Consider the following 24,939-nt stretch of genomic DNA (forward strand, 5'->3'; position numbering starts at 1 on the left):
TTTTGAACCCAGGAAGTTGAATGTGAATTAGAGAACTCTTGTCAGATCCAATTACTTATCAGTTGTTTATCTAGTTTGTGAAGAGGAGAGGTTTTCCTCTTCCGTACACCTCAATTTCTGCTTTGTCATATATTTTCCTTCTATTACAATAGTCAGAATCTTCATTGTGAAGATGGCTTCATAATAAAAATGAGGGCAATTAAGTCGATCTAGCTTCTTTTTTGTAGAGCTTTGGAGAGAATCGGAGTAGGAAAAACATCTGAAAATATTTATGTAAGTTTTAAAATACTTCTTGACAAAAATATACAGTTTTAAAGTATATTAAATCAAAGAAATTGTCATGAAGTAGAAGTTACAATCTCAGCCGCACTTTTTTTTTAAAGAAATAGAACATTTAGCTTGAAGAAGATGGGATTCACCGGGGTTATGACAGCTGTTGTTTACTATCTGTGTGCATGACAAGCGGAAAAAAATTTAGACTGATTTTGCATACCAAGTGGTACACTGGCTCAATGTAAGAAAGGAATGATAAGGAGGGCTGGTTAAAGACTGAATGAGCTGATGAGGTAGTAATGAGTTCCCCACGCCTGGAGAGGTTTGACAGTGGCTGATTACCAATCAGCTTCTAGTACCTGATGGATGGTTAAATAGGGGACTTTTGCAGTTTCTTCCAGCTCTGTTATTCCCTCATTCCATTTGAGATAATATTTTCAAGTCTCCTCTAATATATTTTTATAGAGAGGTCACAGCATGAGATGGAGTATATGATGTGACTTGTATTAGAGACTAAATTTTATTTGGTCTTATTTAGGCTCCTAAAGATGATTTAGAGAAAAGAATATAAACCATAAAGCCATTCTCTCCCATGGCAATAAGTATATTAAGTGGCACTAGCTCTTTGCTTCTACTGCCTTCCAGTACCTATACTTAGGCTACTTCACCTGCAGGCTCGAGCCAGACAGCAAGTGCTGAGGACCAATTCTATTCTAAGTTGGGGGTTCAAGAGATTATAAGGAACCTCATCAGTAACACAGGGGGTTCAATATGGAGACACCTTTGCTACCGGCCCTGGAGCCCATTTCTCAGTACTGGGTCCCTCTACTCTGTGTCCTTGGTCCAGCAAATGAATCTGTAAAAGATGTCACTAGATGCCTGCGTTGCCCACACCCTGAACCATTCTCCCAGCCACAAGTGATGAGACTGAGGATGGGCAGGCCAGCCAGGCCACTGTGGCCTGGAGGGCAGGGATGAGCTGCGACAGTGACATGGCTACGCCAAGAGCCTGGGGGTCTGACCTGTAAACTTGGGGACCGCATACAAGATACGAAGGCAGAGGAAGCTGATCAAAATGGAAAGGAGTAGGGAGAGAGAAAGAGAGGAAAGAAGGGACTTTGAGATGACAGAGACAACTTGGCTTACGAGGGAAAGAGAGCAGCCTTGATTTCTGACGGGTTTTCTATTCCAGGAAGGCCTGGATGGAATAGAAATGATAATACCATACCTAACATTTACTAGGTACTCGGTTTATACTGGCCACTGCATGAAGAGTTTTGCAGGGATTATTTATTTTTTTTAATTCTCACAGTATTCCTATAGCAAAGGTACCATTGTTATCATGGTTTTACAGTTGAAAAAAAATGAGATTCAGGGAGAGAAAGCGATTTGTTCAAGGTCATACAGTTCATAAGCAAAACTGGGCCTGTGTTTCTTTTTCTTATCCATATCCCTGTAACTACCAAGTTGCTCACTTCCCCCATCCGCAGTCGCAGCCCCGAGACCTGGCTCTGGCTTCCTAGCTGGCTCTTAGAATCCTCCTGTCCTGCTCAGGAGCCCGCGCTGTATCAGAGCCTTTTTCCAGTTCCCAGTCGCTGATCACCATGCCCTGCGGCCTTCCAGGACTTATGGGCACTCTGCCCAGGCCACGGGGTGCCCTCTGGCGGTCAACACGGCTTTTCTGAGAGTAGAGGGCATGCAAGCAGCAGGGTCTCCCTACTGTGGTCTGCTCCCTTCTCGGAACCCTCAGGATACTGCACCCATCTGCTGACTCTGTGTTGCCCATTGCCCACCACTGGGTTGCCCTCCAAGCTTACAACCTGGGAGAAAGGATACTGTCTGGGTCCCAGCATCTCTGCATACGAGTCCAAACCAAGGCTTCTGATAGAGAAGGTACTTTATGAGATGGCGTTTCGGTCAGGCTTCAAAGAAACGCTGATCAGCATATTAAGAGGACTAGACAGAGATGAGTGATGACAGGCCAACCTCAGCCCCAGGTAAACAGAGCCCGACCTTCGCCACTCCATAAAAGCATCATGTTAATGGGCTGCGTGAGTTGAGTTGGGAAAAGTATACGTCAAAGCATTTTGTTGGTAGGAAAACAGACTAATTAGCCATCTCAGCTAGTGATTAAAAAGGTTTGAGTCATATCAACTCTAATTGGTGAGGACACATAGAAAGAACTGAAAATGAAGTTTTAAATGACTGTGGATTTCAATTATGTCTGTGACTCTTGACCTCTTTATTCAGGACAGCTTAGAAGGGATATTTTTCACGTTTCAAAACAGTAATTTAGTCTTTCCAGATATAAAAAATTAAAAAGAAAGAAGAAAAAAAAAGAAATTAGTCATTCCAAAATCTGCCTATGGCTTGCTTTATGCATATGATTCCTTCTAGAAGAGTACTAAGAAGGTTTTCAGTTAGTTCTTCAGTGATAGAATTACAAGGAAAAGTCATTCCTACTACTGTTCAGGTTCCCTGAAGCTCAGATCAAATGTTAGCTGAATAATTTCAATGCAGCTTCATTCACATCCTGGCACAGTGTACCATAAAATGTCAGGAATCCTTGGAATGGCGAAGCAAAAATTAGAAATCAGATTTATCTAAAAATATTAAGAAATTAAACCAGGCAAATATCCTTGTCCTTATTTTGTAAATTCAAGAATTTTCTGACAATGATTCAGTGTGTCAGCTGAGATTTCAGAATAAAACATTGGCTTCCAAATGTCCTACCTATATAACCGTCTACCATGTACAGGCCATTTTAATGGAAACTTTTAATTAGACTTTTTTTTTTAACCTCTTCATAACTTGTGACAAAGGTAGCAGGGGTTGATATCACTTTTGCTGTATTTCTGACACTTCTTGTTTTCTTGGAATGGAATTAAACTTGCAAAGTTTACTCTTTTACAGAAGACAGAACTTGGACTAGTCTGACCTGGCTAGATCACCTTTAACTATAAGCTTGTGGTAGTAAAAAGATTATGGTGTGAGGGTACAAAGGGGTTACTGCACTCTATGAAAAGGAAAAATTTCATCGCTTTTCCCCCCTAAAGCAATTCTTATTTTATAAAATACCTCTCCCTAAATAACAATCTTTTCAGATCTGGACACTCACAATTCCAAACAGTTGCATTAGATGCAGTTGTTGGAAAGGCACGTCACTTGCTCCTTGACCCAAGGGTGGGCTCCTCCCGTTCCCAGGCTGGGTTGCCCACTTTGCCCAGGTTATCCTCACTCCTGAGGGATGAAATACAGCTGCGGTGTGTTGCGGCTACCACGGCACTGCTGGCTTACTCTTTAACTTCTTGGCTTTAATGCCATCACATGACTCAATTTAGGGTTAAATGGACATAATTCAGGCAACATTTGAAATATGATCTCTCATGTCAACTTGGTGTTTTACAAACAGCACCTTAGGCGTACAAATAATGCATCTTTACAACCAGAGTTTTTGAAGTGCCAGATGTACAGAGAGACTTGACCATCTTGATAATCTCTCATTTCTAAATTCACAGTGGTACCCTCAATAATGGCCTCCAAATCAAACTTAAGCAATCTAAAATAAATTCCTTTCATTAATTTTCAAAAATGAAACTTCTGATTCAGAATCAATCAATGATTTCAAAATAAGGACCAACAAGAAAATACTAAATTCCAATTCCCAAATGTCAACACTGGCAGGTATGGAAGTGCTATTTTTTTCTAAAAGCATCCTTTCCCAGGAGTATTACTGGGGCCATCCAAACCTAAGAACATCTTTAAAATTCTCAAATTATGATCTTATATTCATAGCAGTGTCTGTCACATGACACGTGCTCAAGAAATACAGATTGAACATTGAATAAAACAATTATCAAAATTTGGGAACTTGAAGATATTATCAGGATCATTTTGTCCAGCCTTCTAATTTTCAGATAACATAACAGAGGTCCAGAGAGGTTCATTTACTTGTTCAAAACCCCACAGCTAGTTAGTGGTAGAGTTGGATCTAAAACTCAGGATTCCTGACCTCCAATCCACTTTGCCCAAAGGCTTTCTTTTCTCAGGTTCCTTATGCACTTGGATTTCTAAAGTCTGAAGAAGCCTGTGGCCAAGAACTCAGGCCGACCTTAAGGTTCCTATAGCTATTCACTAACGAGCATACAGGTCTTCCCATATCAGGCCACATGACAGTGGGAATCTGCCTGCATGTCATTTATTGGTAAGTTATCAGCTTGACTTTTCCCTAGAAAACTACCTTTAAAGTAATGTTACCTTAATATGAAATGTTTCGTTAAAAACAAATGGATTAGTGCAGAAATAGTTATGAGAGGCTAATTATAATGCCTTCCATTTGGATGGTTCTTTACCATTCATAAATGTGGCCTGTATTACCTTGTAGTCCTGTTCCTTTAAGTATCAGTTAATTGATTTGCCAGATAACATCTTCTTTTGGTAAATGAAGTCTCAATGGTGTTGTAATCGTGAGAGATGAAGATGCAGAACCCAGTAATGATTCCAAGAATATGGACTCCTCTTTGGCTCAGCACAAGAAGTGGTGGGTAAGAGATAAGGCAGCAAATCAGCAGAGGGACTGAGCAAGGGCAAGGCTACCTGACCTGTCTCTATTTACCTATGTCCCAGGCTAGCCTACTCTCCTGACCCCAGTACAGCCATCATTTATTTGAACAGGAGGTGGCAGAGTATGTACTTGACCTCCGACGCCAAACATCCTGAATAGTGGTGTCAGCCTGATTTCATAGGCTTTCGGGTGAGCCCAAAGCAAAGAAGGGGGAAAACCCTAATCAAAGATGAACTTTTACCCAGAGGTGAAAGGGTTTAAAGACGCCCAGGGCTGACTGGTTATCTTAGGCAGGTGCTGCCGCAGGACCGCAGGCCCGCCCCACCTACCGCCCGATGCAGTACGCGCAAACATTACCTGCCTGGGCTGGTTGACTTTTGCTCCTGAGGACAACAGTAATCGAATCACATCCAAATAACCACCTTGGGCAGCTAGGAAGAGTGCGGTGGCTCCATCCTGACAGAGAGCAAATTGAAAGTGTTAACAAGTCATCTTTCACATTTATTATAAAAGAAATTAGATTTTTATTTCCTCCCCTCCCCTCCTTTTAACATGTGTGGCGTTTTCTTCATTGAAGAACAGTTCTAAAACATCACACTAAGTCAGGCTGAAAGGTAAGGTTTAAAATAGACAGTTGTATAAGGATGAGTTATGACATATGTAATTGACTGTTCACTCTGTAAAATCTTGGTCATACAGCTTATGATACATCTAGTTGGAAAACTCAGGTTTTCCAAATAATCATCATTTTCCTCTGTCTGCATAGGTTTCTCATTAGCTGCCTTCTGCTTTTGCTGCATGATCTCAGAGTCTACCCTCTTGTACTTAGACTTAAAAAACATACACATTGGGGCTTCCCTGGTGGCGCAGTGGTTGAGAATCTGCCTGCCAATGCAGGGGACACGGGTTCGAGCCCTGGTCTGGGAAGATCCCACATGCCACGGAGCAACTAGGCCCGTGAGCCACAACTACTGAGCCTGCGCGTCTGGAGCCTGTGCTCCGCAACAAGAGAGGCCGCGATAGTGAGAGGCCCGCGCACCGCGATGAAGAGTGGCCCCCGCTCGCCGCAACTAGAGAAAGCCCTCGCACAGAAACGAAGACCCAACACACAAAAATAAATAAATAAATAAATAAAAAAGAAAGAAATGTCTGTTTAAAAAAAAAAAAAAATACACATTTAACACAATTTTCCATTGCAGTCCTTTTGTCACTAAGCGCTAAGTGTTCATTAAAAAACAAAAAACAAAATAAAATCTGTTAATAAAAAACAAAAAAGAAATCCCTCAAATCTATTTTGTGTGCTTTAATGAATTGGGAATGAAAAGTATCCTTTTAATTAGATATTCCCTACTCCTTTCTCTTTCGTGCTCCCTTATCCATGTTCTCCCAACATGCAGTTCCTCTAAGCTTTAAAACACAAGATGCTTCCAAAATTCCCACCCTGGTAAGAATGTCCATGAATTCTCTCCGTGCCAGCCCAGCAGGCGCCAACGATACCTATACAGACGACTAAGCAGTCGTGCATAAAAAGCCCAAAGCAAGTGCTTGTTTCCAATTTTCTTTAGTTTTCTTTTTAACGGGGCCTGTACATCTTCTGGGCGTTTCTTTTTTCTTGAAGACGTATCATCGGTTAATTTCAGCAAGTACATGGGTCAGTCGAGAGCACGCCTCCTGTCCAGGTGCTTACTTCACACAGCATTCACAGGACAGAGTGAGCCTCATTACTTTCAGACCTAAGTGGAAAACTAGTTAACCCAGCTAATTACCACCCCTCATGTTAGGAACACTAACCACAGGATCAAAGCACCTTCCCTACAAGTCCAACCAGGCAGAGGGTGCTGAATTTCCAGTGGGTGTCAGCTGAGCCGCCAGACTGCCCTCAACGCAATCATTAAAAAAGTAATCAGCCTGTACAGATTCTTTCTTTGTTTTTGGCCGAGCCACTCGGCATGTGGGGTCCTAGTTCCCTGACCAGGGATCAAACCCTCACCCGTGCAGTGGAAGCTCGGAGTCTTAACCACTGGACCGCCAGGGAAGTCTCAGCCTGTACAGATTTTTAAGCAAATGTTTGATATGGGGATACAATTTTCAGCTGTTCCTTACTGTGTTGCCACAGAAAGTCTTCCCTGCCCTTAGCAGCTGATAACTCTTAGGAATTTTCCAAAACGGATCTCCATGCATTGGATTTTTTTTTTACTGTGCGTTACACATTTCTGTTCCTAGAAGTTTTCAAGAATCATTGACACTCCCTGCCCCCTGCCCTGTATTTCAACTGTTTTTAATGGAAACATTTATATTTGGACTGTTTAGGTAAGGGTAAAAGTCTTAATACAAAATGGAAGTTCTGGTGCATGAAATTTCTAGGTTATCTTACAACAGAGAGGAATTTACCATGGGAATGGGATCTCCCCAAACTCTACATTTCTAAAATTAAGTGTTGCTTCAAGGAGCCTTATGGAAGAATGTTATCTAACAGTACAAAATCTATACCCACAGTCAATTTGGACTGCTGACTATTAATGGTAATGTTACGAAAATCATAACCCATTTTCCTTTTCCAAAGACAGGGGCTCTTCCTATTCAACCTGCACATACATATACTCATACACACTCTCAGATACAACTTCACTATATACAGTTGAAGAAATACAGAGCTGCAGACCCCTGTTTCTCAGATGTGGCCACATGTCAGAACCACCTGTTGCCCAAGCTGCCATCAGAGACTCCAGCTTAGTTGGTCAGGAGTGGGCCCAGGAAGTGGAATTTTTTTTAATGCTCCCTGGTTCTAATGGACAGCCAGAGTTGAGAATCACTCCTTCAGACCACAGTCAAGTAGTTTAGTCATTGAACCAGGAATGCTACAGGTTCAAAGAGTGGTAACAGATTTTGAAGTGCAGAGCCTAAGGTTAGTTTCTATGGATTTCAAAGAGGCTGGTGATTTGTCAGAGGTATCTGTGTAAACTCTGGAAAGGGTGTTCAAATGGAAAAGTTCACACCTGCACATCTCATTACACGTCTATGAAAGTATAGCACCCCTGGGCATAGGACTCATGTCTAGTGGTACAATAGCCTAAAATATGGTTCCTAGACAACTGGAAGCAAGAATTCTTCCACTCCTCACCATGAGACTGTCAAGTCACTTCATCTCCCCATATTTTAGTTTTTCCTCCAAAACCAGAATAACATTTGCCATAAATTCTACGGAATTAGAGTGACCATTAAAAATGCTTGGGTAATGTGCTAATTGCCAGTTAGCTGCAAACAGACCCACACTGGCAGTGGATGCCTTTCAGGGTCAATGGCGTGCATGTATTTCAGAGGTCTTCATTCACCCATCCTCACTTCTCTTCCAAATAACTTGATTTCTCCTTTTTTGTGTTCTTCCTCCCAAATAACTCTACAACAGGAGGACTTGTTTTGGTTTTCAGCAAGTCCATACACTGGGCTTGTCATGTTACAAATAAGTATGTATCCCATTATTTTTGACGCTCTTAATTACATAGGTACATGAAATATATCATATGTGCAAGAGATTTAAAAGGGCAGAGCAAAGATGGGTAAATAAGATTATGGGTTTCTACATAGAAAAAGCTCACATGGTTAACTCTATCTTTTTCCTTTGATGTCTCAGATGTCACTTTTTTTTTTTTTTACCCATATTCAAACTGTTCTTTATTCTGCCTAACATGCATTGATACAATTGTAAGCTGAAGGTCACCAAGGAATACTTTATTGGTTCTTCTGTTCCTTTCAGATCCATGAGATGATCAGACAAGAAATTCTGGAGCAAGTCCTCAACAGGGTTGTTACAAGAGGACCCTCCCCCATCACTCATTTCATAGGTATTGAACTTTGGAAGGGTGGATAAAGTTGTCAGGAACATTTTTATTTAAATGTCATAATACTTTTGGTCCTGGAAAAAAAATTTAATGATATAGTAGATTGACATCTTTAATGACATCTTTGATTATGATGCCGGTAAAACATAAATGCATTTATATTGTCTATGGTTGTCGAGAAGGAAAGGAGCATATAACTAATGAGTGAAACTTCTATCTTGCATCAACTTTCTCTCTTTCTTGTTTTAATACTTCTCAGGTGAGTGCTGTCCTTCTACTATCACTCATTGACCTCCCGTTCTCTTAACCCTTGACATTCTGACTTCAGTACTGGTCTCTTTGGTGACCTCTGAATGTTTTGCTCTTTTAATACATATATCCTAATGCCTAAATCCACTGGTCTTACCTTAATCACCAACTTTCTTAATTTCTCTATCATTCTACACTGTTTACAACTCCCCTGAAGTTCTCTGATAACTGTAGTAATTTGTATCAGATGCCACTTCTGGCATAGACTGCAATGCTATGTGTGATGAGGGAATGAGCAAGTGTCCCCCGAGAGCCCCCTTGAAACACACTCACATAAAGTTGGTCGTGGATGTTGGCTCCGTGCTTCAGCAAGGTCTCCACCACCTTCATGTGCCCATACTGACTGGCGGCCAGCAGGGCAGTGCCCCCGTCCTGCGGTCATAAGAAGTATAAACGCGTTAAAAACAGTGAGAGCACAAATTTCACGAGCAGATGCTCTTCACATGGTGAGAACTTTGGAAAAGAATTTCCCATACATAATAACAAACTCACTTTTCCTCTTTTATCTCTTTTTCTTTATAATCATGACAGAGTTCATCTTAAAGACATCATTATGTTGTATACTGGGGTGACTTGCTTGAGATATATTATAGCTATTTGCTAAGTTATTACAATTAATTTAGAAATTTCTCATGTCAAACGCAGAATCATCTCTTTGCCTCTCAATAAAGGAAACAGAACAGAAAGTCTGTACCAATCAATTGTGTGTTGGAATCACCACAATCATTTCCTGTGGTTTCACACCAGAGACCCAACTGGCAAACATTGGCTTCTCCCTGTGGGTCCACCCAGTTGTAGGTCTCTGAGATTAAGGTGTTTTTAGGGAGTAGCCCTCTTGGGCCCCTGCCTTCACGGGACGAGATCTGCATGCACTGAAAGCGGGGATAACTGCAGCCTAATCCATGTGCTTCTCACTCTCCTACTTTGCATTTTCCTTTGAACATGTGCCAATTTGTCCAGACCTCTTTTAAGATGTGGGTGCTAGGACTCAACAGAGCACTGCAAAGTAGATGCGGCCCGATGGGACATTCCTTGGTTCCATCTCCTCTACTTTTATCTCTGCGCCTAAATTAGAATTAGCTTTTACGCCAACCACACCAAATACTGACTCATTGAGTTTGTGGTCAACTGAAACCCTTTCTCTTTTTTTTTTTTTTTTGGCTGCGTTGGGTCTTCATTGCTGCGTGTGGGCTTTCTCCAGTTGCGGGGAGCGGGGCTACTCTTCGTTGCGGTGCACGGGCTTCTCACTGCGGTGGCTTCTCTTGTTGTGGAGCACAGGCTCTAGGTGCACAGGCTTCAGTAGCTGCGGCACGCGGGCTCAGTACTTGTGGCTCGTGGGCTCTAGAGCGCAGGCTCAGTAGTTGTGGCGCACAGGCTTAGTTGCTCTGCGGCATGTGGAATCTTCCCGGACCAGAGCTCGAACTGGTGTCTCCTGCATTGGCAGGCGGATTCTTAACCACAGCGCCACCAGGGAAGTCCGTGAAGCCCTTAATGGTTTTTCTCAGGTGCTGGGCTGAAGCTTTCTCTTTTCCCATCTAGGATTGTTGTGTTGTTTGTTTGGCTCTGTGAATGGGTATGTGGACATTTGAGCTAACTGTAAACAATCCAAGAACGTGGAATCTGGTCCTAAAATACGAGTCATAAATAAAAGATAGTGTGGTTTCTAAATTTGGGCATAGAGTGTTTATTCAAAGTGGCTACCCTCGCAGCCCCACCCTCAGATTCAGTAGGTCTGGAGTGAGGCCCAGAAAGAGGCATTTGACCAGCCATGTGAGGTGACAGGGAGGTGCAGGAGGCAGGTGGGCCTCCCTTGGAGAAACACTGCTGCACGTGGTCCTGCACTCACAGGCAGGCAAGGTGCTGGGGGAAGCACATGGCTGAGTAAGGCTTCAGCAAGGGCCCGGCTGTGTGGTGGGAAGAGCTGCGTTTTGAAGGGTGGGGAATGGAGGAGAGAGACTGGAGGGCTGAGGCTGGTGGGTGTGGGTGGAGGTGGAGGTGGGTGGGCATTAAGAAGTTGCTTATTAAGCTATTAGCAGCAACGAGCACCGTGTCCAAGTTTTGTTGTGTCAATCTTCCCAGCTCTTTGCCTAATGGGTTTAGACAATAGATAAAACATGATGATGGTCATAGAAGAGCTGATACCTTTTATTTAAAAAAACACATTTTTGGGGACATAGGTTCAATTACAATGAGAACAGTTGTTGACACAAAGTCAGTTTTGATGACAGGATCATATTAAAACTCAAAGCCTCCTGACACTGTCTTCTTCCCATGGAAAACTCTTGGCGACCTGCAGTTGACCTAATGGAAACATGTGGAACTGCTCGCCCTAGGCCCCATGTTCCATGGATTTCTGGGACAGCACAAACTGGCTCATGTACAAAGGCCAGCATTAACTTGTTAGCCAAGAAGAATGAAGCAGCCATGTGGTCACACACGATCATTTGACGTAGTTCAGAGTTGAGTCAGGTTTGTAGAACTTTACTTTTTATTTTTAGTTGTATCACTTTTTTTTATTAATTAATTAATTAATTAATTAATTAATTTTTGGTTGTGTTGGGTCTTCGTTTCTGCGCGAGGGCTTTCTCTAGTTGCGGTGAGCGGGGGCCACTCTTCATCGCGGTGCGCGGGCCTTTCACTGTTGTGGCCTCTCTTGTTGCAGAGCTCCAGATGCGCAGGCTCAGTAGTTGTGGCTCACGGGCCCAGTTGTTCCGCAGCATGTGGGATCCTCCCATACCAGGGCTCAAACCCGTGTCCCCTGCATTGGCAGGCAGATTCTCAACCACTGCGGCACCAGGGAAGCCCTATCACTTTTATAATTAAAAATAAAATAATATTTAATATAAAATATGTGTACACATGTATTTTGGATTACTGTATATTATATTCAGCATGTCTGGAGGCATGTACACAGTCCAACAGTAGGTTTTAGAAAAGACAGAAACCCTTTCTGAAATTCAGATCTACTTAATAGTGTTTTAACAGGAAAAAAAACTCCACTGGAAACTCCCTTGATATCAAAATATCACATACAATGAATTAAGAAAACCTAAAAGTTTCCAACTAGGGCAAATTTTCAGGAATTTTTTATGACTGAAGTAATTTTTTATGACAGAAATAAGTTTTCAATTACAATGTGCTGGCAGTTCAAATTCTTCTACTACAAAACATTATCATGAAAAGTCATGCTGTGAACACAAAATTTATCTTTCTGCAGCCTCAGTTTTCTTATCCACATGTCAAACATGAAGAATGAATGACTTCTTCAAAGCAAGAACCACAATTCCTTGCCCAACTATATAAACTGTAATCATATGTTATATATTTCAGTGAGGACATTTCAGAAAGTAAACTGCCTGCCAAACCCTGCTTAGAAATCTCTCAGATTCACTAGGATTGGCTTAATACTTCCAACAATTCCTATCATAGCACTGGGATTAACCTTGAAGCAGAAAAAAGCATATGAAAACAGGGCAAGTTATAAAGCACCTGCTACTGTATCCATCCGGATAACAAAATTCAGTGTCCCAGAGTAGAAAGTTACCAGCACAAGAAAGAATCTAAGCAATTCCTCCCACCCTGAGTTCTCCAATTGTGAGCCCAAAGTAAAAATGTCATGTTTTGAATTGGATTCCTAGGACTACCCCTGAATCATTACAATTTAACCTTGTGAAACCCACCTTCTTAGGCTTGAAAATCTTGTAAAAAGCAAAGCAAAAATTCATACTATAGATGAAGAGAAATGAAAACTCATGACTGCTGAAATTCTTCAACAAGGTATAAAATCAAGAAAATTCTCTTACTTTGGTCCTAAATTCAGTGGATGCTCCAAATTCAAAGAGAAATCTCACAACATCATTATGTCCTTGTTGAGCAGCAAAGAACAGGGCAGTTGTACCTGACTGAGAGAGAGAGACAGGCTGGTTTTAAAAGATATTTGGTTACATTACATTTGATTTATATGCTTGCAAACAAAACAAAACAAAATCCTTGTATATAAACTTCCAGCCTAGGATGGGGCTATATTTGAACAGACTGTATTCCTTGTTCAGGTAAGTGACCAGTGTGGAGGCTGCTGGGTTCCAGAAATGTTAAGATGTAACAAGGTCTGGATGAGGAAACTGGGCTAGAATAGGAAGACTCTCATCTTTTTTTTTTGGCTGCCCTGTGCACATGCAGGATCTTACTTCCCCGACCAGGGATCAAACCCATGACCGCTGCAGTGGAAGCGTGGACTCCTAAGCACTGGACTGCCAGGGAAATCCCTCACCTTCTTAATAGACATGAATTTTAGAGACTACCAAAGTGTGCAAATGCTATGCGTCTAGAGAGCCAACTAAAGAAAACAATGGCAGGTACATCTTCAGGAGACAAATATTCTGATATTGCAAAATGGATTACAGATGAACCGAGGAAGAAGTCTGCTCTAAGCGTCAGTTCCACAGCACTGCCGGGCACTCTCTTCCAGCTTCCAAAACACGCGGGGTGAGGTCAGGGCCTCTCTTTGGCTATTCTTCCAGACTGACCTGGCTCAGGGAATTCTGGGGGTCACCAGGGACCTACACGTCATCGTTATTTGCACCACACAGGTTACCTCTAAACCCAACACACTTAAGTCCTCAAGGGCCACTGTGTTCAATGCACAATAGTTTTCATCTCCAAGAACATTAATTGAGCAGTTGGAACCAAACAGATAAATATAAAGACCATATATATATATATATATATATATATATACATATATATATACCATATATATGTATATATATGTGTCCATGCCACTCTCTCACTTTGTCCCAGCTTACCCGTCCCCCTCCCTGTATCCTCAAGTTCATTCTCTAGTAGGTCTGTGTCTTTATTCCCGTCTTGCCCCTAGGTTCTTCATGACCACTATTTTTTTTTTTTTTTAGATTCCATATATATGTGTTAGCATACTGTATTTGTTTTTCTCTTTCTGACTTACTTCACTCTGTATGACAGACTCTAGGTCCATCCACCTCACTACAAATAACTCAATTTCGTTTCTCTTTATGGCTGAGTAATATTCCATTGTATATATGTGCCACATCTTCTTTATCCATTCATCTGTCAATGGACACTTAGGTTGCTTCCATGTCCTGGCTATTGTAAATAGAGCTGCATTATTCTTACTCACATGCAAAACCTGACTTACCTCTCTCTGGAGATTGATGTCAGCTCCCTGCAGGATGAGCTCCCTCACACAGCCTATGTGGCCAGCATAGGAGGCGACCATGAGGAGCGTTGTGCCGTGCTGGGTGGGGGAGAGACAGATGAGCAGTTAGGCCATGTGACACCAGAGAGGTGGCCAGGAGAAGATGCCGCAGACGTCAGCTCCTCCCAGGACACGTCCGAGCTGAGTGCAACATCTCCCGCAGTAAATAAAAGTGTCTCGTGAATAATCTTATAATGCAGACCAAACAGGAAAAAGCAAAGTGACAAATTGCTGAGGCTGGAATTTTCAATTTAAACATTCACTTACTTCCATTACCTTCAGACACACAGTCCAAGTGAACCATGGTTACTGCATTTTGAGGCAGCAGTGATGTAATGGCCTCGCTTTATGATTCCTGAGCCAAAACAGTTATTAATGCAAAAAAGCGGGTTAAGTGGTACTAGTTGGTTTTCTGAGTTTAGAATTCTTTATTTTCAAACTGATTCAGGTAAAGATGCAACGAGAGAGACTACAGAAGTGAGAGTTAAGAGCCCCGGGGTCCATCTCTGTCATCAACCAGCAGCGTAACCTGGGGCACACCGCTCACAATTCTTGGGGCTCATTTACTTCATCTTTAAAGTGAGGAGCTTGGGGCTTCCCTGGTGGCGCAGTGGTTAAGAATCCACCTGCCGGCGCAGGAGACATGGGTTTGAGCCCTGGCCCGGGAGGATCTCACATGCCGTGGAGCAACTAAGCCCGTGCACCACAACTGCTGAGCCTGCGCTCTAGAGCTCGCGAGCCACAACTACTGAGCCCACGTGCCACAACTACTGAAGCCCATGCATCTAGAGCCTGTGCTCCGCAACGAGAAGCCACTGCAATGAGAAGCCCGCGCACTGCAACGAAGAGTAGCCTCCGCTCGCCGCAACTAGAGAAAGCCCGCGCACAGCAACAAAGACCCAACGCAGCCAAAAATAAAAAAATAAAAAAAATAAAAAATAAAATGAGGAGCTGGATGATATGATTGCCAAGGTCTCTGCCAGCTTTAAGATTCAAGGACTTGAGATGTACCACCTGATATTCCAATTCAAGTGGACTTTTGTGGTTTAATTTACATTTGTTTTCAAGGGCTCGAAACTGTAATCTGAACTACCTCTCCTGTGTGGTCAGCAGCCTGCTTCTGTGGAGAGGATACGAGAGAGACAGACGGCTCTGCCTGTGAGGAAGCCTCACTAGGTACGGGGTGGTGATTCTTAGAAGCCTCGTGCTATATATTCAATACATCTGTGGGATTTTGTAGGAAGGCAGTATAGTTGAGTGGTCACTGACAGTATGATTCTGGGCTGGTTATCGGAGATTTCAAAGGCTCATTCACCTCATCTGTAATGCGGAATAGTAAAAGTATCTGCCTGATTAAATTAAATGGGAAAAAGCAGTAATTCAGGCAATGTGCTTAGCTTAGTAATGTTAAATATTCAGTAAGAGTTAGATGTTAAAATAATATTATGATGCCTCAGTAAATGTTAGATTATTATTTGGTTTTTGTTGACTTGTGTGAAAGACAATCCTAGTTTGGGGAAAGTCTTGTTTGCTATAAGTAAAAGTACAGGTAGAATCAAGAAGAGCTAGTGGCTTCACAGAAGTGCTTTATGATATTCTTCTACCCCATGTGACCACATTTGGTATTTGAATGTAAGACCTTCATGTCGGCGGTACCACCCATCATTCAGGGGGACTTCTTCCTCCATGTTTTTCAAGATTAGAGTAGCAAACTTGGAGTTACTAACTTCCTCTTGAATGTGAGAACATTTTTATTCAGCATTCAGACAGAAGATTCCTTGATTTAAAGCCAGTCTGAACAGGCAAGCTATGAATGTATCCTTTACGTGAGAGGTGAGAAAATTTTTTCATCATGGGTCACACTGGTCTCAAACTACAAATCAATCATGAGCTACAGGAACCACAGAACACTTAACTTGGATATTTAAAAATAAAAATAAAAAACATCAGGCTCATCTATTTTACAGTAAGGGAAGATGAATGAAACAAATAACCAAAATGCTCCTTTATACATTGTATTTCACTTCTACATCATGGTCGACTGAGGAAAAGTCAGAGGTTGGGACAAAGGAGAAACAGAATACAAAGCCCGCGCGCCTAGAGCCTGTGCTCCGCGACAAGAGAAGCCACCGCAATGAGAAGCCTGCGCGCCGCAACGAAGAGTAGCCCGCACTCACCGGAACCAGAGAAAGCCCGTGTGCAGCAACAAAGACCCAACGCAGCCAAAAATATAAATAAATAAAAGAGGAGGGATCTGTGGATGTATTAAGCTACACAAAGCTGGAAGTCAGGAGAAGGTCATAGGGGGTGTCTGAAAAGGGGTGACTTTAAGAAAAAGGAGTAAAGTGGTCATCAACATGGTCAGTGGGTGAGGCCACAATGAAAACGGGCATCCCCACTCCAGTTCTGTCCAGCGTGGCACTGCTGCCCAGCAAGACCCAAGTAAGACCCGACGACCAGTTCACAGATGCCCAAGACCCCATATCAGTTTGGGTCCTGGCAAAGAACAGATGGTACATTCAAACTGGGATAACTGGACCAAAGTTTAATAAAGAGCCTATTTATAAGGCTATGCTCTGGATGTAGGGAAACTACAAAGAACAGTACTGGGAGCGAGTAACGGCGGAGCTGCACTGCTAGCCCAGGCCCGAAGGCGCGAGGGACAGGTGGTGGCTCCCAGGACGGAGAGGGTGAGAGTCCTGCTGCCAGACAGGATGGGGGGGTCTAGACTCCCCAACATCCCCGTCCTCCCTCCCTCTGATTCCTGCCAACGCTCCCACTGGCCAAACCCTACTAGAGGCCAGAGGGAAGCCAGTCCCCTGGGGCAGGCCAGACAGCTCCAACTCTGGGACACAGAGCAAGCTGGAGAAAGTTACAAGTGGGTCTGGAGGTGCACCCCAAGCTGTCCTGCACTGATGCCCGGGTCGGGGGCAAAGTGGAGCAAACTTTGATACCTCGCTTGGGCTGGTGGCTGACATCACCTACCGAATTTGCGCAATAAAAGCTGGAAATGGGGGCTTCCCTGGTGGCGCAGTGGTTGAGAATCTGCCTGCCAATGCAGGGGACACGGGTTCGAGCCCTGGTCTGGGAAGATCCCACATGCCACGGAGCAACTAGGCCCGTGAGCCACAATTACTGAGCCTGCGCGTCTGGAGCCTGTGCTCCGCAACAAGAGAGGCCATGATAATGAGAGGCCTGCGCACCGCGATGAAGAGTGGCCCCCGCTTGCCGCAACTAGAGAAAGCCCTCACACAGAAACGAAGACCCAACACAGCCATACATAAATAAATAAATAAAAATTAAACTTTAAAAAGAATATCACCAAACATTCCGAGAAGCAACTGGCCCTGAATCTGATCAGGGACCACTTCTAAAAAAAAAAAAAAGCTGGAAATGGCACAGCCTGTTATCAGGAAAACAAGAAGGTTCCCGTGAAAACATTTCTGTTTAATCCCTAAAATCAGAACATCTCCTCTCTCCTCATCTGTGGTCCTCTTAGTCCCCGGAGATGCGACGTCCTGCTGAGAACAGAGAAATTGCTGCCTCTAGCCGGGGAGGGAAGGGCTCTCGCCGTGATGCCTGAACGTAGGCGGGAGGACCTGTTTTTAGTTCCCCTTCATTGCCGATGAGGGTATTGGTGTTTGCAAAGGTAAGGAAGGGATAAGAGGCTGGGTGGAGGCTTCCATCTCTCAGTAGAAAAAAACCCAACTCCCACATCCGCGGCAGCCCCCTTCCGTTCTGAATCATCTCCCCCTGTTCTTCTTGGACTTGGCCGATTCTGATTCCCAGTGACGTGTCTCTTCCCCTATCGTGGCCCCTCCTGTTTTATGCAGGTAATGGCTTTCCCAGTATGTTTTGAAGTTCCCCGTGGTACTTCGGACTTTTTGAAAAGGATGAAGCAAGCAAACACATGAAAAAGCGGACAAGCACTGCGAAGGAAGGGTATTCAGCAGGCGCTCTCATGCCAGCGGGGGACGGCGAGCTCCCAGCATGCGTGTACCGAATGGACCGGTCCGTACACTGTCCCTGCAGTCCACGTCCACTCGGCCACTGTTCAGCAGCAGCCGGAGCAGAGCCAAGTTGCCCCTCCTCGCTGCCCAGAACGCCGCGTTGGCAAGTGGGGTTTCCTTCTGCAGAAGCAAAACAAAACAGGATCTTAAAATCGACCTTCATTAACACGACCACTTCTACGCAAGTACGCACTACCATTCAAAAGGGAGACCTTCCAGATGTGTCTGATCATTTGACAGAGCGCTCCTCTGGCAACAGGTGATTGTCGTGTACTTGGTTATGGGATGCAGATACCAGAGCCATGGGGCTGTGATGAAGAGCCGTGTTGTTGATTACACAGCACTATTAATACCCTATTTCCCACCAATGTCCTCACTTTCCTGCCTCTGTGTCTTTGTTCACAGTTTCCTTTTTGTTTGAAATGAATTTTCCCCCATCCTTCACGGCCAAGGTTCTGCTTAAATGTTATTTCCTCCCTGAAGTGTTCCCAAATCTCTCTTTGCCTCTAAGCAGAGGAAAATCTCTCCCAATTCTGAGTTTACAGGTGCCTTTTCTGTGCCCTCAATACTTTCTACCTGATTCCAGCTGCCTGGGTAAATGCCTCACTTTCCCTCCACCAAGTTTTCTCTGTTTCAGCTGGAACTTGCCAGAGGTTTCTGCTGAGAACAAGGAACTCTGGGCAGAAAATGTCGCTGTGAGTCCTCGGGTGGATCCTTCACTCCACTCCTGGGTTATTTTAAAGTTGCTAAGTTAACGTTGGAACAACTACGGAAGGAACAGAGCTGGAGAACAGTTCTTCTGAATCAGAGCTGCAGAGTTGACTGTAGTACCACCACCTTCTCTAAAACAGATCAATTTGAATTTGCAGAGAACAGTCCCTGGTGGGGGTGAGGGACAGACAGAACCACACAGCTCAGGGTTTCCACCCCAGCCCTGGGCAACGGACTTGGCCCCGCTGAGGCCTGGATTCCTCTTGCCCAGATGGAGATCACATTACCTGCCTTGAAGTTTATGGTAAAAATTAAATGATGCAGGTTAATTGGCTGATACGGTGCCCAGCACATCATACATGCTTACAAATACTAGTTTCTTTCCTTCTGTCCACTTTCTTTACAAAGTTAGAATCAACAGGCAAAACTGAACTCAGTATTGGTACTAATAAAGAATTCTGCTGGTCTCAGGAAATTTTCTAGTATTCAAATTGTTTAACAAAAACACTTTTTGGGGTGGGCTTAAAGCACGTATCTGACTCAGAGGGTCTTTTATGCAATATGTCTTCTAAGTATATGTATAAGGTATTACATACAATACCTAACTCACCAATGCTAAGTTAAAAAGAGAACACCGACAATTTCAGCTGCTCCACAGAGCCGTCACAAGTGAAAGTCCAGTGGCAGCAGAGTGGTGGCAGCACCTGTGGGTGTGAGGATTTAATTTCAGGAGCTCTTCAGCACATACACAACTTAGTGTTCTTGTGCATTCTTGGACAAGAGCGTGGCAAAGTGGGGAGTGATAAGCAGATTACAAACATACTTGGAATGCTTCCCTGGCTCAGTTAGGAGGAAAAAGATCACCTTAAATTCCAAGTGAACAATTTGCTTCCCCTGAAGGTGTAAGTTTTACTGTCCCAGGAGTTTTCACACCCAGTGTCTGTGGTTTTTGCACCAGGTTGGGTCCGATGTTACAGTTGTTAGTAAGTGGGTGAAGCAATGGCAAGGCTGGTTTGACTTGTATAATAAATCACAAAACAATGCCCCTTTAATAGAGAGATTGCACAAGGCCAAGATGAAGTTTGGGAGGGTGAGTCAGGAAGACAATTTAATATGCACCATGGAACAGCTCTGTTGGCTTTTCTGGAAACATGAAACCTTGAGAGTCATAAACTGTAAATCATTTTCAGTGATTTTGTTGTTTCCCTTTAACCCCAAATACCTTTCAAAAAACCATTTGCACACCACAAACTTCTATTGTCATAACAAGCTCTCCAGCCAGGAACCTCTCCTGCCTTTAGGATGGCCTCGGGAATTCCTCTCCTGCACGGGCTAGACATCCTGGTTTCCTACAAGGTTCTAGAAACTGAGCTTTGGGAAAAGGTGTAAATCCTTCATTTTCCCTCAAGAGCTTGATATAGTGGGAGGTGGAGGCATGATAGAGTAGTTGATTTGGGGTGAGAGAGAGCTGAGTTCAAGTCCTGGCCCGGCTACTTCCCGGTTCTGGGACCTTGGGCAGGTTATTTAATTTCTCTCTGCCCCAGGAAAGTGAGAATGATATTAATAGTGGTAGTATAGTCAGTATCCTCGGGGGATTGGTTCCAGGACCTCCTGCGGATACTGAACTCTGTGGACGCTCAAGTCTCTGATATAAATCGGCACAGTATTTGCATATAACCTATGTATCTCCTCCTACATACTTTAAATCATCTCGAGATTATTTGTGATACCTTACACATGTAAATGCTATGTAAATAGTTGCCAGTGCTGGTCAAATTCAAGTTCTGCTTTTTGGAACTTTCTGGAATTTTTTTTCTGAATACTTTTGATCTGTGGTTGAATAGGCAGATGTGGAACCTGCAGACACGGAGGGTCAACTGTACCTCTGTCATGGGCTGTTAGAGGATAAATGAAGTAATATGTGCAAATGCGCTTTGACAGCAAACGCTCAAGAGACGCGAGCTCTAGATGCACAGTCCTCACAGCCCTTTAAAAGACTTGTCCAGGAGAATTCATTTGCTTGGTCGCTGGCATGTGCTCGGGACAGTGGCACTGGCCAGGGGCTAGGACTAGAGGTACCAGTCAACCTTGATCTCTGCTCCAATGGCTTTATGGGCCAGCAGGAAACGAGCATCCTAGGCATGCAGGGTGCTGATGCAGTGACATGGGGGCATCCTGGGAACCGTCACTAGCTCGCAAGGGCTGGAGTGAAGGACGTGGGGGGAGAGAGGGCAGGAGATGCTGTAGGGCAGGTAGTCAGGGCCACATCTTGAAGGACTTGCCGTGCTATGTGATGGAGCTTGGACTTCATCCGGTGGGTACTAGGGAGTCAAGGAAGGGCTTTAAGGTGAGGAGAGACCACCAGTTTTGCATTTTAGAAGGTCCCCGTGGCAGCCTCAGGAAGAATGGACTGAGGACTGGAGCCAGACTGAGACTGGTGTCTACAAGGTTAGGAGACACTGTACAGACAGGGAAGAGATGGTGAGCTGAGGCTACGATCGTGGGGACGGCAGGATGAGACAGACGGGAGAAATTTCAAGGAGCTGAACTGAGTAGTCTCGGTCTGTGACTGTCTGTGCAGGAGCGGAGGGAGAGGGAGCCTGGCGGATGTGGTGCCACTCAGGGAAGTCGGAAGCTCCGGTGGAAAGGCAGATTATGGGAAAAAGTGATGAGTTCAGCTTTGCACACATTTGCACACGCCGAGTTTCAGATGCCTATGGGGCATCTAGGTGGAAATGTCTAGCAAAGCAATGCGTAAGTTCTCCTATCACACCGCGGCCAACCCATTTTACTGGAGTGCAGGAATCCTGAGCTAATACTTACCAAGTGCTTATTCCGTACCAGTGGCACATCCTCTGCAGACTAGCTCATTTAATGCTCATCACAGCTCGGGGAAGTGGGTACATTATTATCGCACTGCTCAGATGACGTAAGTGAGAAGCGAGAAGCAACAAGGCAGGCTTCAGCCCCAGGCAGTCTGGTGCTTGAGGCTGGGCTTTCAGCTGTCCTACCATCCTGCCTCCTGCGGAATTCTCCTCCTGAGACAGCAAGGAATAGGCAGTGTGGACCCCAGTGACCTCCTTCCTACCCTCATTCCAAGTCCTCTTCTGCCAAGATGAAAAGTTCCCTGACCTTCCTTCTCTTTGGGGTCTACAGACCACATTGCCTAGTTAACTTCCAAACCTCCTCTGGGTACAATCTGCACATAATCATAAAATGCTGTTTACAAAGGGCAGCCCTTTAAGCCTTTAAAGGAGATGATGCACGTGAAAATGCTTCACACAAATCTTAAGGCACTTCACCAATCGTGTGATTGCTATTTAACCTCTTCCTTGGTTTTTCGGGTCTCTGCAAGCAGGCTGTTGGCTGTGACATTGTCATCACGGCAGTGACAACCTACGTTGGGTTCTTGCTCTGTATCAGGCAGTGTGCTGAGTACTCTCACTGTTCTAACGCTTTTAATTCCCAGAACAACCCCATGAGGTAGGTGTTACTGTTCCCATTTTTAAGACGAGGAAACTGAGGCACAGAAGTGACTTACGTAAGGTCATCCAGCTAGGAAGTAACAGGATTCAAACCCAAGTCTGTTTGGGTCCAGAGTCAGAGATCCTATATCTTATCCGCTGTGAGAAAACCTGAGTATAACCTTCCACATATGCCATCTTCCCTTCTCTTTTTTCCCCCTATTTACTGCCAGAATTTTGGCTCACACAGTGGTCATTAGCACACTACCAGAAATTAAATACAGGAAGGAAGGGGAGAGAAACACAGAAGGGAAGTTGTTACTTGTACAGAACTGGAATTCTGATTAAAAGCTAAGAGGGGGTAGAGATCTAAACTATTGGTTTAAAAAAGGGTTGAGAATAATGTGGATTTCATTTGTATAATTAATCTAATCAAGAGAACATTAGCTTTGTTCAACGATGAATTTCTCTGATGTTCGAAGCTGCATTAAACAAGGGGATAAGGAAGGTTGAGAGACCACGGGCAGAAGGAGGTTTTTGATATGTCACCGTTCCACTTTGTGCTAAACGGCTGAAATTTACAGAATTGCTTAATAAACATTAACTGAGAATTAACCCTGCGTTGTAAGTATCATTACACTTCTATAAGTGATAGGAAACCGAAGAGGAAAAAGTAAGTGATTTATTCACCCAGGCATTCTGCCTAAGAGGTAGGCCTGTATAACACTGGCGTTTCCAAACTCAGAACTCAAGACCACGTTTAAAGTCTGTTTAACACATATATGTTCCAAATAGGCCAATCGATAGAGGTAGAAAGTAGTTTAGCAGTTTTCTGAAACGAGGATGTTTGGAGGAATACAGTGACTGCTAAGAGGTATATAGTTTCTTTTTGGGGTGATTAAAATATTCTAAAATTGATTGTTGTGCTAATGGCTGCACAACTCTGTGAATATGCTAAAAACCACTGAAATGAACACTTTAGCTGGGTGAATTATATGGTATGTGATCTGTATTTCAATATAGCTGTTAAAAAAAATACATGGCTTTGTTAATTTATTCTCCTGTGGCTCATCCAAAAAATTTCAGCTGATTGATGAACTGGAGTTGATTTTGAGATAATTTACATACCTTCAGAACATGGATGGAACGTACAAGTTCCTGTACGTCTGGCCAAGACATGAGCAATTTCCATCACCAAGATGAAGCCTGGTATTGAGATGCTTTATCCTCTTGGGTAAGATAGGCTCAACAAAGACCTAGGTATTATTCTTTATCTAGTGATGATTCCCCTGGGATGGTGACCTCCCTCATTGGGTTAGGGTCTAACCCCCAAATTGTGCCAGACTTTTGGCAACCTCAGCCCTGGAGAAATAACTGTTATAAAGACAAAAGTTAATGTACTGAAATCCACGAGCTTCATTCCACAGAAAGACTCAGACCTGCACTTTGAGTTTGCTTTTACTTTAAAAACAATTCCAACAAACATGTATCTCTTTTCCCAACCAGAACAAATTGGGAGTTGCCAAGGGTGAAACAGGAAGTTTACTGGAGAGGCAAAGCGCTACCAGCAAGAAGGGACTGCTGACAGCATAATGGACAAAGGATAAAAAAGGGTGTCCACGTGGTTCAGAAGCAAATAGCCCTACAAGTTGTGACTCAGTCATCGAGAAGAAGCGAAATTGTGGTTTCCAGCGCTCTGTTGATCCTCCCACAGACTCAACCAACAATGCTGGGTCTTTTCAATGCAGGCCTTGGAGATCCAGGGCCTCGGGCCTACAAGCCTTTCGGCTGCCGATGAAAATGAAACAGTTAATCTATGGCTCCAAAATCAAAGTTAATGAAAACTTCATTCAGTATGTACGAAATGTAACATGTTGTCAACTTTACTAATCGCTAAAATTAGTATTCATAAAATATCGCTGACACATGAATATAATCTGCAGGTCTGATTTTCTCACTATACAAGAACTACTGAATTGCAGAAAAAATCCTGGACAAATGTAAATTCAATGTTATTTGTTGCTAAATAATTTTAAAAGCAATAGTATACAAATCCTTCCAAAAATGTACAATAAAAGGGCTTGTGGGATCTTAGTTCCCCAAACAGGGATCGAACCTGGGCCCCTGGCAGTGAAAGTGCTGAGTCCAAACCACTGGACTGCCAGGGAATTCCCAAAAGTTGCTATTCTCATTGTGGGCTGAGGGTACATTTTAATATGTTTGGTATGATGTGAGCTGGGGCTAGTGCAGGGTTAGTCACTGTCCTGTGACTCTGCTCCCCTCCCCGACTCCCCCTCAAGCCTTCCCTCTGTGCCTTTTGGAACTCCTCCATTTGCTGGAAAATCAACTGTCTTTCTCCTTCACTTAGCACCGAGCTTCCTCTGCCTCCCTGGTGGAGGCTGGGCCTGCTCCCACCCCAGCCCTAGGGTGGGGAATGGAGCAGGGCCCTCCTCACCTGGCTTCCAGACACTGCCCCTCTCACCAGGTGTACACATCTCTGCTGCTTCAAGACTCAGGCCATCCCACCTTCTCATCC

At 43.8% G+C, this 24,939-nt stretch overlaps 1 protein-coding gene across 8 annotated transcripts in view; it reads right to left on the reverse strand.

Annotated features, from left to right (window-relative positions):
• ANKRD29 (ankyrin repeat domain 29) overlaps positions 1 to 24,939 on the reverse strand; it is a 41,804-nt gene that overhangs the window by 13,322 nt on the left and 3,543 nt on the right. For 2 of the 8 annotated variants that reach the window (XM_059894854.1, XM_059894853.1), the window contains exons 2-6: positions 18,238 to 18,348; positions 14,159 to 14,257; positions 12,789 to 12,887; positions 9,259 to 9,357; positions 5,195 to 5,293 (exon numbers count right to left, since the gene is read on the reverse strand). In XM_059894854.1, the coding sequence (XP_059750837.1) occupies positions 5,195 to 5,293; positions 9,259 to 9,357; positions 12,789 to 12,887; positions 14,159 to 14,257; positions 18,238 to 18,348 (507 nt within the window). Of the gene's footprint in view, positions 1 to 5,194; positions 5,294 to 9,258; positions 9,358 to 12,788; positions 12,888 to 14,158; positions 14,373 to 14,485; positions 15,067 to 17,203; positions 17,344 to 18,218; positions 18,349 to 24,939 lie in introns of those variants that run through there. The other 6 variants (XM_059894857.1, XM_059894860.1, XM_059894859.1 and 3 more) reach the window with 6 other exon arrangements.

This window comes from Balaenoptera ricei, chromosome 14 (genome assembly GCF_028023285.1).
Source record: "Balaenoptera ricei isolate mBalRic1 chromosome 14, mBalRic1.hap2, whole genome shotgun sequence".
Classification (NCBI taxonomy): Eukaryota; Metazoa; Chordata; class Mammalia; order Artiodactyla; family Balaenopteridae; genus Balaenoptera; species Balaenoptera ricei.